The sequence below is a fragment of the Sorex araneus genome, chromosome 2 (assembly GCF_027595985.1).
Source record: "Sorex araneus isolate mSorAra2 chromosome 2, mSorAra2.pri, whole genome shotgun sequence".
NCBI lineage: Eukaryota > Metazoa > Chordata > Mammalia > Eulipotyphla > Soricidae > Sorex > Sorex araneus.
This window is the reverse complement of record NC_073303.1, coordinates 353,719,381-353,732,329: the sequence shown is the minus strand read 5'-3', so window position 1 is coordinate 353,732,329 and position 12,949 is coordinate 353,719,381. Positions and strand designations below refer to the sequence as shown.

Here is a 12,949-nt window from a genome sequence, read left to right as displayed (position 1 = left end):
AGTGCAGAGCTAGGAGGAATCCTGGTGTGACCATCATAATCGGGTGTGACCCCAAAAGACAAATAAATAAATAAATAAATGCATAAATACATAAATAAGGAGTGCTTGGATTTTGGATTGGATTGAATTCGAACAATTTCCCAAGGGAATCAAATAAAAGCTGATTATGTGGTTAAGGTTTCTCTGCTGGTTAACAGGGAAGTAATAAAAACTACAGGTATTCCATGATTTACAATGGATTAAATTATTGTTTTTTACATTAAGTGGTGCGAAATGGATACAAGTTCTGCACAAACCCTACTTGAGTTTTGAATTTTGGATACTCATTGATACTGGAACTGCAGTGAGCAACAGTTCCCACTTGGTCATGATGTCACAAAGGTACTCAGAGTTGGTAGTCAGTGTTATGAGTTGACAGTTTTAGACTTGAAATATGTTTCATTTTATGACTTTTTCATTGTTATGTAACTGAGAAGGATCTGTATCTTTGGTGACAATAGGTAACGGTGACTGGAATCGCAACAAATGCCAGAGCACAAAAGCCCATCCATGCTATAAAGAGCAGAGCTGGCAGCAAGTCTTGTTAGGGCAAAAGTGATGAGCAGGGCCTATATAAAGGACATGGAACTTGAATCCTGGTGGAGAAAATTAAAAAGCAGGTTGAAAAGAGACCAAGTCAAATAGTAAAGAGGAAATAAAAATAAAGCTAAATTTTGGTGTCATTGTTTTGCCTGGCTTAACTTATCATCCTACTGAATAGGTCTAAGCAATTATTCACAGACTACCCAGATGAAAACTCACTGATTTTTTATAAATAGCAATGACAACGAAGTGTACATGCTTATGTACTTTACTAAACGCATTTACAGTACTAAATGTCTCTCACTCAGTATATTTATATTGGAACACTCCATTAAGAGAAACAAGAAAAATTTTTAAAATTTTGCCTTCAATGAAACTTAAACAGTGATTGGCTATGTCTTTTAGAATCAGCTTTAGACCTTAACAGATGCTTATTCCTGGCCCCAGCCTTAAAAGATTCTCATTAAAAAAAAAAAAAAGATTCTCATTTCATTGGTCTGTATGTGGTTTGAACATTCTCATTTGTTAAGATCTTTCCTAGCAATTCTAATATGAAGCCAAGGTAGCAAGGTCTAATCTAGAAGGAAGGAAGGCCAACTTCAATTAATTCTATTTCCATTCTTCATAAGAACAAATCTCCTCGGGCAAAAATTACACTCTGTCTTTGGTAGAGATATAAATTCTAGAGGTATAAATTTTACCACGATTCTCACATAGCCAAATTGCTTTCAGACTCTCAATCAGTTTTAATATAATATACATTTCAGGCAATATTAAGTAGATCAATAGTCTATCCTTATTCAACTAACTGAATAATTATTCAGTCTTTCAATTCACTAGACAGGATCTTAAGCCATTTAGAAGAAAGGCTATATTTTTAAAAGATTGGTAATGTACAATAAGGAAAAAAGAAATTGCAGTGAAACTATTGTTTTAATTGATTAATATGACAAAATGATGAAACCTACACTTTTAAAGATGTTCACAGCTATTCCTATATCCTGGAAATGTTCTGACCTAGAGAAGTTTATGAGTTTCAATTGCTCAATAATGAAAGACAATGAAGTGGAGACAACATCATATAGCTCATTTCCCTGCTCATTATATCCTAGATACTGGAATCATTAGAAATAAAGACCCCAAAACCTTTCTTGGTTTTGATACATGACTCTAGCTTTCATTGAGTTTCTTCTCAGAGAGCCAGTGTTAGTGGTGGTCACAGCCACAACACCAAATAAATGAGTCTTGTGTGGATGAGTTTCAGTTCAGTAAAAACTCATTAATTTAAGAGTAGCATGACAAAATTGGATCAGAATCTAGAAAACTGTATTCTGGTGCCAGCTAATATCATTGAAGGTGCTTTTGCTGGATCCATAATTAATCAAAGCCCAATTTCCTTATTTATATAACTGGAATAAATAAGATTTGTCTTGTCTATCGAGCAAGTTGCTGCTTACACACAAACTACAGAACTATAGTTACTGAAGATAGCTTATTTTATTTTATTTTATTAAATAAAATAAAATTATTTTATTTTATTAAATAAATGAAGATAGTTCATTTTATTTCCATTATGGCTGACTTTCTTTTGGGATAGATTTTATATATTTAACCTATGGATTTATAGGCAAATAAGATATAGCTAAAATCTTGTAAAGGTTTATACCAGTGATCATCATAGAACATTAAGACATACTGCTCATTTTCAAAGACTTATACTCTTATTATCTCTACTCAAAGCCCCATGCAATTTTGACAGCAGTCTAACCAGAAGAGAAAGTTATCACAAGTCATCTTCCCAGCAGAGAAAGCCAAGAATTCATTTTGTAGCATCTAGTCTTTCGTGTAATGAGTCCTGAGTGAATCCATTCATATCCTCAAGACACTAAATTATTCTATTATTTGACCTTATTGTGCAAGCCAAGCTATAAAAATTAGTAAATCTCTTCTACTTTGTGTTGCACTGGGATGAGATTACTGCTCAAAGCTCCAGCCCTATCATGATTGGGCTTGACTGTCAGACTAGAATTTCCTAATTCACTATCTTTAAGAATTGTGAGCTTCAGGATTTGTGAGGTCTAGTAGAAAGTGAAAAGCTTTCATTTGCTTGAAAACTATTGAGAATTTGATTATGGTCATAGAAGAAGACTAAACTGAGTTTAGAATGCTTGTTAGAATAGGTCCCCACACAATTGCCATGAAGCCTGTACTGCCTGAATAATGTAACTCTGTCAGTCTTGAACCATTGATATACACACACGTTATATATCTATATATAACTCTTAAAGTGATAACTATCCACCAAATTATAGCTACCCTTCTACCCAAAGGTTCTACTTGCGTTAAGCCTAACTATAGAGTGAGATCATTGGCATGATGAGGTTTGCTTGATTTGGCAAATGGCCTCAGAATAGTTTTCACACAGAGTTAGCTCACTTCTCCCACTGGAGCACTGCCCAATAGGAGTGAGCACTATCCTCTATTGTCAACTTAAGTTTTCTTGAGGTGCTTCATTCTTGTCAAGGAAAATGCAAGATCTTCTCCAGTATTCAAGCCCCAGTAAAGTCCCCGATAGCATACACATGTGTGAGTGTACATCCCACAGGGACGGTTGCTTCAATGGAAAACCAAGTGGTTTAGATCAAGAAATTGCTGTGCTACTACTAGATTTTTTTTTCCAAGTGAGAAATTAATTTTATGTCGCCCACAGAATCAGGACCTTCCACAAGGGGCTTCAGCTTCCCCTTCTTGATCATCCTGAAGCAGCCATTAGTGTTGAAGTGTCAGGTTGTTTTGCTTTTTCGTTTTTGCAGTGCTAGTAATAGAACCCAAAGCCTCACACCCTGGGTTCAAACCCTGGCTGATCATTTGCATGTGTCTCCAACGCAGGAACTGAAGTTTGTGAATGGGGCTGAAAGGGTCAGTGGTTCTCAGGGACTTTCAACAAAAGACTGAGGCAGACTCAAGGGCAAGATTAAAGCCAAGGACCAGGCCCTATAGTGCCATCTCCCATGGGAGTTGACCCGGAGGCCTGGGAATTTGGGAGGAATGGACATAAGTGGCTTTTCTCTTTCGGTTTTGGAGGAGGGGGATTCTATTCTTTAGCCTCAGCATCTTGAGGAGATAGTGTGGGAAGGACTCAAATGGCATTGGCTCCCTTTGCATAAGTGGGAATGACTAGCTCTATAAGGATCCCCAGTTAATGTTACTGTTGTTTAGATCAGCCAATTAGTAGTGCTTATATCCAACATTATCCTTGGGGTGGAGACACAGAATAGGATGAAGACCAAAATAGAGCAGACCCATTTCCTTGCCCTTTCTCCTAAGTCGACCTTTGAAACAGATCACTTCCTGGCAAACTCCTTTCCCGTAACAAGCACCCATCTCCCAGGTCCTGGCCATGCCAACCTTCCCGGAGGACCCTGCAGTCTGAGGACTGCCCTCCCAGGCTTCCCTAAGGTGAGCAGGAGGTTGGCAGCAGAGCTGCCATTCTCCACCCTGTGGATTTAAATTGTGAAGCACAGATCAGTAAACTCCCAGCTCCCTGAAGGCTAGGATGCCTGGATAAAAAGTGATAGATCTGTCTTGATCTATCTGAGACCAAGTGTCTGAGCACTGTGATAGCACTCCTCACATGAACCCTTTCTCTGGTGCCTTGGTCCTGGAACTTCTCAGGCCAAAGGGGAACTACAAGATCCTTATGCAGTACCCAAACATACAGACCCTGAACTTAGTATCTACTACCTTGATCTCTTTTCTCAGGATTTTCACCCTTTCCTATCAAGTCTTGTTTCTCCCGTAAATATCTTACATTCTTGGTTTCAATTGTACCAAAAGACAGTTAAACTTACTATCCTTTATAAAAATACTGAACCAAATATATTTCAGTTTTTTTTCTCCTCACTAAGAATGTGGTTATTAGAAATGTAAACATCCCAACATTCCCTTTGTAAAAAAGAGTGGTAAGAGCATTCTTTTATTAAATGCAATTTGAGCGAAGGTTTTTTTTTGTTGTTGTTATGTTTTATTTTGAAATCAGGTGCTTTGTAGGCTCTGTGTGTGTGTATATATATATATATATATATGCACATATGTATAAAGTCATTACTATTATTAGTTTATTTTACAGGGGCAGGCATATGGCATATGCTATTTTAGTGTCAGGAGTCACTCAGACACCCAGCTAAGAGAGCTGAGTCTTGAAAGTTTATGTGGGAAGCTTGTATCCTAATTGAAAGTTTCTACTGAAAGCCTGGTTGCGGAAACAGTCTGTTAGAAAATTGTTCACTAGCACATGAGCATTTAAAAGTCATTTACCAGGGTGAAAGAAATAGAACAGAGGGTAGGGTATCTGCTTTGCTGACCATAATTTGATCCCATACATGGTCCCCAGAGGCCACCAGGAATGAGTCCTGAGTATAGAGCCAGAAGTAAGTCCTGAGTATCACTGGAGGTGGTCCCAATGTAAACATACAAAGTCATTTATTTGAATTTATAAAATGTAATATTCTATGAAAGTTTCTTTTTTCAAATTCTCCAAGAGTTACTACAATTATCACGGGGATTGTCAGGGGAATCTTTAATGGATAATCTAGGAGTCATCTATGCCACCCTGACAAACAACAACAACAAAACATCTCAGTGTTTTTGTTATTGTTGTTGTTGAAGGATTTCCTCAGTAAAATGAATGATCTCTAAATTCCTGTACAGTTCTTACATATTGAACTTCATTGACTTAGCCACTAAGGTAAACAGTAGGGGTCAGGAAATACTTACCTAAGAGGATAAAAGTCATTAGATAGAAGCAGTGACATGTTTGACTGATGACTCATAGAACTAATATGAAAATCTAGGTCTTGATTCATGTGAAACACACACACATTTTTGGCAGGCAAGTTCAGTGGGTAGGGAGCTTGGCTTTGCACATAGCCAAGGTCACACCAGTGGACCCCATGGGTGCCTCACATGAGTCTGGAGGAGAGAAAGACAGTCACTTTCTCCCGATCGCCTCTGCCACCCGGGACCCAGGGTTACTGGGCTTTTGCCTTGCCTTGCAGAAAAGAATTTCAGGAGTAGACAAGCAGTGAAGTAAAACAGATTGTATTTGGAGGTTTTGAAGGGAAGGAGGAAGAGAAAGTGGGAGAGGAAGCAGAGAGTACTGTGCTCAAGAGAGAACTCGGGCTTCTCTAAGGGCAGTGAGAGCCCCAACACACATCCCAACATTAGACACAAACGCGTGAAAGTACATATCTCAAGAGGGAGATGTGGGCGACACGTGCTTGGGCACCACATGTGCTCGGCCACGTGGGTGCAAGCAGCACAGGGGCTTGGGCAGCATATGCATGTGCTTCCTTTGTTCACGGTGGCTTTTATAGGCTCTTCCCTGGTTGTCTTGACCTGAAAGTCCTGGAGTCTTCTCAGGGCTGAATTGCTAAAGTCAATCGGATTAAAGGAGAGGTCCGAGAATTTTGGAGAAGAGGAACTTCATGAGGAGGGGTGCAATCTCCTCAGGGTCTGCTGTAGGTCTTATCAGGTCTTTGTTTTCCATATCCACAGAGTGGATTAGTCTTAAAATTTTCCTTCCCAAAAGATTTGTTGACCTAAGTTTCATTGCCGAGGGTCTTTCCCTGTCTACCTGCTCTCCTGGCTTCTAGCACTGAGACCCCATATGGTTCCCTGAGACCTATCAGAAATTATCCTTTAGCACAGAGCTTGATTTAACTATTAATGGTGCTGGACATCATTTTAGTGATTACTTGACATTTATATATCCACATTGTTGAAGTGACTTTTAATTTTTGTTCTGTTTTATAATTAGGCTCTGCATTTTCTAATCTTTGGCATGTGAAATTTTTTTGTAATAAAATCAGCATTGATGCTTTGCAATATTTACAATTATGAGTTGTTAGTCTTCCAAATTTTTCTGTTTTGGGTGATTTTGTAAAAAATATTTTAAGTACTTTGTATTACTGTATAAAATTTAAAATCATCTCAATTTTTGCAGTTAAGCCTGGTGTGATATTAAATAACTTCTTAATTATAAATGCATATGAGCATTATCATCTTAACAACAGTACCCTCTAATCAATAGAAACAATCTCTTTAATTTTTCATCTTTTTAAAATTATTTTTCTCACCAGTACTTTGAAGCTTTCAGTTTTTTAGTCTCACATCTTTTTCAGTGTTATCCTTAAGCAGTTCATAAGTTGGTGCTATTTAAAGTGATCTTTACAAAATTTCAATTTCTTAATAGTCTTTGCTACTATATAGAAAATATAGTTAGTTTTTTCATATTCACCTTTCTACGTTGCAAAAAAAATTTACCAGTGTTAACATTTTTTCTATAAATTTTACCAACAATTACATAGACTATGCAAAGACAACTTTATTTTTCCTTTTCCAGTTACTATTTCTTTGCCTTGCCTTACTATAAGTGGTTGAAATTTTTCTGAAGAGTTTAATAGTGCTATATTTTCTTTATTCTCTTTATTTTATTTAAATCACTTGTTTTCCAATTCACTAATATTCTCTTTGGCAATCCCTAATCTGTATTAATTCGGTCCATATGTATTTTTTATATTAGATATTTTATTTTCATATATCAAGGTTTAATTAGGTATTTTTTATCTGTGTCCCTTTTACATATTTAATCTTTATAGCTTATTGAAAAATATGAAATATAGCAATAGTAATATCCGCCTTCTAATTCTCACATCTGGGTCAGATTTGATTGATTTTCTCCTTCAATATGAGTAAATATTTTTTTCTTTCTGTGTCCAATAAATTTTGAATCAAAAATAGCCATTACAAATTTTACTTTACATAGTAGTGGATATTTTTACATAGCTTTAAATATTATTGAGCTTTGCTTTGGTACACAGTCAAGTTATCTGAAAACAATTTGAATCTTGGGTCTTTTATGTTTTAAGCAATACAAATTCCTCATTTAGTGAAAGCCTAACTATTGTTCAATTACCAGGCAAGATCTTACAAATTTTCAGCCTTTGAATTATGAGATATGTTAGGTTGAAATGGGCTGAAGCAATAGCACAGCGGGTAGGGCATTTGCCCTGCACGCGACTGACCCAGGTTCGATTCCTCCGTCCCTCTCGGGCCCAGCAAGCTACTGAGAGTATTCCGCCCGTACGCCAGGGCCTGGCAAGCTACCTGTGGCATATTCAATATGCCAAAAACAGTAACAAGTCTCACAATGGAGACGTTACTGATGCCTGCTTGAGCAAATCGATGAACAATTGGATAACAGTGCTATAGTGCTACAGTTAGGTTGAAATGGGAGGGGAAAAAAAAAAAACCTGTATCTGACCACTATGAGATCTGGCTACTGTTGCTTTTACACTTCCTAGTGTTGTTTTCACCTACAAACCCACATTTCATGATGATTCCACACACACATATATGCTATCCTTCAGCTCTCCCTCAGAACTCAAATAACCCACTGCCACCTTATTGGATAACATTGAGTTGTCCTTGGTCCTCCCGCAGGGACCTTAGGTTTATTGAGTTACTCCCACCGCAGTGCCCCTGAGGCACACCCAATTCCACCAGGCAATAATAACCCTATATTGCTTTTCTCTTTCCTTTATGTCATTTGCATGGTTTATTCAGCAATGACCTTTTTGTATAGAACACAAGGAGACAGTTCATACTATGCTTTTGTAACATGGGAGTTAATTGACTCCAAATAATATTTATTCCTGGGCACCCCTCATATTTATTTGACTTAAGCCTCAGTTGCCCTTACTTCCTAACACCACTAAAAGGAGGGTACCGGCAAGGGACAAGGATAGGCCCAGGGCAAGCTATAAAGTACCCTGACACTGGAAAGGGACACACTCGGTGTGAAAAACTAAAGCTCGCGGAGGGGCGAGTGCACTCGCGGGCTCTCTGGCGGCTGTCTCACCGCCCACGTTTGGTGCCCTGGAACCGCAGTGTGTGAACTGGATCGGGATGGCCGGTGGTCAAGGAAAGGCGAAGGACGAGGACCATGCTGGTTGCTGATTAGTTACTGTTTATTCAATCTTTAATCTTCCATCTCCCGCACTCCCAGCTCCGGCCTCTCTCTGGATCTACCGCTGCCTCCTTCTCTAGTCTCTCCTCTTTTCTTGTCTCTCTCTCTCTCTCTCTCTCTCTCTCTCTCTCTCTCTCTCTCTCTCTCTTTCTCTCTCTCCGAACCCCCTTTTTCTCCTCATGGCACTTCCAAAGGGCGCAATACATTGACGTCACCAAAGGCACCAAAAGATGTTACAGGAAGAACATTGAGACAACATTATTCTCTTGAATCTGCAGCCCATTAATCTAGCCCCCCCCCCCCCAAGAAGATACAAAACCCAAACCAAGCCTTCCTTGGTCTGAAAGCACTCGGATTTACATCCCAAAGACTAGGCTAGGCCAGAGCCTGGAATCTACAATATCAAGTCAGGCCAGGCTAGCACCTAAAATCTGCATGTCAAAGACCAGCCAGGCTTCTTGTGAGAAAGGGGAAAATATTCCAACACTCCGTGCCATAAGAAGTATAAGTTAAGAGCATGGTCATGAAACAAACTGTCTCTGTCACGAGCCAAAGAGAACTAACTAAATAAGAACCCTGCTGGGGTTAAGAAAGACTAACTTGGCCTGAGTACTATAGTCTGGTGGGATATATAGTGAATTGTCCCCAGGAAGAGCCAGCCTCTAAGCTTAATATATCTCTTATTGTGTTTATACAAAATGACTAGACTATCGTAAGAAGTAAATTTACTATGATTGTTTACTTTTTGGGTCACACCTGGCGATGCACAAGGGTTACTCCTGGCTCATGCACTCAGGAATTACCCCTGGTGGTGCTCAGGGGACCATATGGGATGCTGGGAATCGAACCCGGGTTAGCCACATGAAAAGCAAACGCCTAGCCGCTGTGCTATCGCTGCAGCCCCTGCTATGGTTGTTTAAATGAATGAGTAGCTAAGAAGAAAGCAATACACCCTGGATGGGATCCCGCCCTTAAGAGGATCTGCTAGTACTCTAGAGTGCTAAACCCTCAGATAAGATTTTGTCCTTGAGTTTAATCTCCTAGAACCTCCCCCGAAGGAGGGCTTTGCATCTATTTGTTGTTATGACAATGTTTAACCTCACCTGTGTGGACTCCCACCCTTCATGATTTCCATATAAGGGGGGTGGGGGAAGGGACTGTGAAGGCTATGAAGACAATGGGGACTACGGGAACTTGGACTACAATGACTACCACTAGGATGGGGAAAGAGAAACTGTTATGATGTAAAGAGAGAGACAGTGGAGGCCAGGGACAAGGGAAAGAGAAAGAACTGCCTGGGGAGAAAGGAGGATTACTTGGTGAGTTCTACCCTCTGCCCTGCTCCTCCGCTGCTGCATGTCTACGCTGGCCTTCTCTGCCACCTAAGTGCGCGGCCACCACCCCGTGGAAAATTTGCTGGACGTGGACATGAACCCCTGGAGGCCCCAGAACTACCTGTATGGCTATGAGCTAAAGGCAGGCAAGGATTATAATTTTAAAGCGGATAATGATGAAAATAAGCACCAGCCGTCTTTGAGGACGGTGAGCCTGGGGGCTGGCGCGAAGGACGAGTTGCACGTCGTTGAAGCAGAAGCCACGAATTATGAAGGCCAACGGATTAAAGCGACACTGGCAACTTTGAAAAGGTCCATGCAGCCAACGGTTTCCCTGGGAGCCTTCGAGATCAGACCCCCGCTCGTCCTGCGCTTGAAGTGCGGCTCCGGGCCTGTGCATGTCTCTGGGCAGCACTTGGTCCCCGTGGAGGAAGACGCGGAGTCCGAAGACGACAAGGACGACGACGTGAGGCTCTTGGGCACATCTGGAAAACGTTCTGCTCCGACGAGCGGCAGCAAGGTTCCACAGAAAAAGGTAAAACTGGCGGCAGATGAGGACACTGACGACGGTGGCGGTGGCAGCAAGGGCAGCGACAGCGACGAAGGTGGGGAGGACGGAGGCGACAGCCAAGAAGGCCAAGACAAAGACGGCGGCAGTGGCGACGGCAGTGACGGCGACGAAGGCAAAGACGATGAAGGCGACGGCAGCAACGGCGGGGGCGGCAGCGACGGCAGCGACGACAGTGGCGGAAGCGGTGGCAGCGACGGCAGTGGCAGCAGGGATGACAGCGGCGTCAGCAACGACAGCTACGACAGCTACGACATCTTCGGCAACTACGGCAATGACGACAGCGACGACAGCGCCGCCTACTGCTGCAGCTTCGACAGCTTCGACAGCGACGACAGCGACGGCATGGACGGCGTCGACGACAGCGACGGCTACTACTACAGCGACGACAGCGACGACAGCGACAGCAGCGGCAGCAGCGGCGATAGCAGCGGCAGCGACAGCCACGGCCGCGAAGACGAGGACGACGGCGACAACGCCAGCGACGAAGGTGAGGACGACGAAGGCAGAGACGACGACAGCTACGACGCAGATGAAGGCGGAGAAGGCGGCTACTAAGACTACTACGAGTAGAGTACTAAGTACTAGGAGGGGAAAAGCGGGCGGGGTGGGGGGAAGGGGTAAGGGGAGAGAAGAAAGTAGCTGGGGGGGAAGGAGGAGAAATGAGGATGCTGCGAGGGAAGAGGTGGAACTGGGAGGGGAGGGGAGGGGAGAGAAGGAAACTGGGTACCAACTGGGTACCAACCAGCCTGGGGGACGGTTCTCGTCCACCGACCACTGAGTGCCCCAGTCCCGCGGGCTTTTTTTTTTTTGAAACTCACACCACCTTGGAAGTTGTCTTGGCATCCAATGTTTCCTATACTCTGGCTGGATATCGAGTTACTTTGATGCAATAGTTTCAATAATCTAAAATGAAATTTTTGCACTACCTCTTTTCTAAGAGCATGTTTATAAAATGTGAAGTATTTTGGGAGCATGTCTTCTAATTTTACAAGTGGAAAAAAAATAACCAGAGGTAACACAAGTCATAGTTTTATGTCACAAGTTATTTCCTTTTTCTTCCTTAATGCAGGTAGATTTTGTAAGGATTAAAAAGGAGCAGATCGCTTCTCAGCCTTTTGGCTAAGATCGAGTGTAAAAAGGAGCAGAAATGTCATGTCAATTCAGAGATAGAAGAAAAGCTATCTATTTTGTACTTAGTGTATCCAGTAGTCTATAAATAGTAAAAACAAAATGAAATAATACACCTGGGATTGTTTGGGAAGTGACATATAAAAACTAAATATGGTTCACTAATAAAAAGCATTACTAGAAACTCAAACAAAAAACAAGTACCAGAAGATACTATTATTTGTTCGTGTGTGAAAAAAAGTCAGCATGTCTAAATTTAAGTATTGTTTAAGTATTTTCTGTGAATTTTAGCCTATGGCATAGCATGAATTCTAGTTCTAGATCACCTGAATTCACATTCTGTATCTGCAAATTATTTTTCTGCTTCAGTTGTCCCATCTACAAAATGAGAATCATAATAATGCTTATCTTACATGGTTGTTATGAGGATTAAATGCATTACTACACAGAATACTCTCAGAACAGTGACTTACTGGTAGATTGAAGAGTCAGATAAATGATAGCTATTAGCCATTAGTCCTGAGTTTTCCATTAACTTTCTGTCTTGATAAGTAACTTGAGAATGTTCTTTAAGATCTCTGATTTCTCATTCATACAATAGCATAGTTTAATATTTGCAAGTAGATTTTATCTTAAATGCTAACTCTGATTAATTAGCATTAGGTATCTGGTTCTTCGTATTCACAGGAATTTTTCTAGCTTGGGCAAGAACAAAATTCAATTAGTTTCAACTAAAGTGGGCTCTGTCATCAGAATGGTAGCCTCCACACGATACACAGGTGTACACAATGCATATAAATTTAGCAGTTTATATATATTATCTACATCAATATAAAGTGGATGTAGTTAAATATATATTTTATGAACTTGTATCATTTTCTATTTGTGTTACAGTTGTCTTTCATTTTTAATTTAAGTGAGTTATTTAGATATTTTAATTTTTGGAGGGAGTGAATTCTAGCCATACTCATTTTAGCCTCACAGCACTCAGACCCTGTAATGGTCAGGTCACATCCAGCCATACCAGTATGTTTAGGGATCTTGTGTGCTGGGGACCAAACATATGGACCTGCAAAATGCAAGCATGTTCCGTATGTTCTCTACTGTATGTTCTCTACCGTTTGAATTACATCTGAAGCCTGGTAATTTAACACTTTTGAAATAATTATATACTTAAGAAAATTATAAGAGATGTGGCAACTAGCAGTGCTCCTGGACATAAAACGGTTCAACTCCACTCTTTTGAGGGGTTCCCCAAGTAAACAGCTAAGCCTGTTTCCTATGGCAAAGATTCAATACACCTAG

At 40.7% G+C, this 12,949-nt stretch overlaps 1 protein-coding gene across 1 annotated transcript in view; it reads left to right on the top strand.

Moving 5' to 3' along the window:
- Positions 1-11,071, top strand: part of LOC101555097 (nucleophosmin-like) — a 174,254-nt gene extending 163,183 nt beyond the window's left edge. Inside the window, exons 3-4 of the mRNA XM_055124832.1 lie at positions 9,999-10,514; positions 10,971-11,071. Coding sequence (XP_054980807.1) covers positions 9,999-10,514; positions 10,971-11,071 — 617 coding nt within the window. The remainder of the gene's footprint in view (positions 1-9,998; positions 10,515-10,970) is intronic.
- The last annotated feature ends 1,878 nt before the right edge of the window (positions 11,072-12,949 follow it).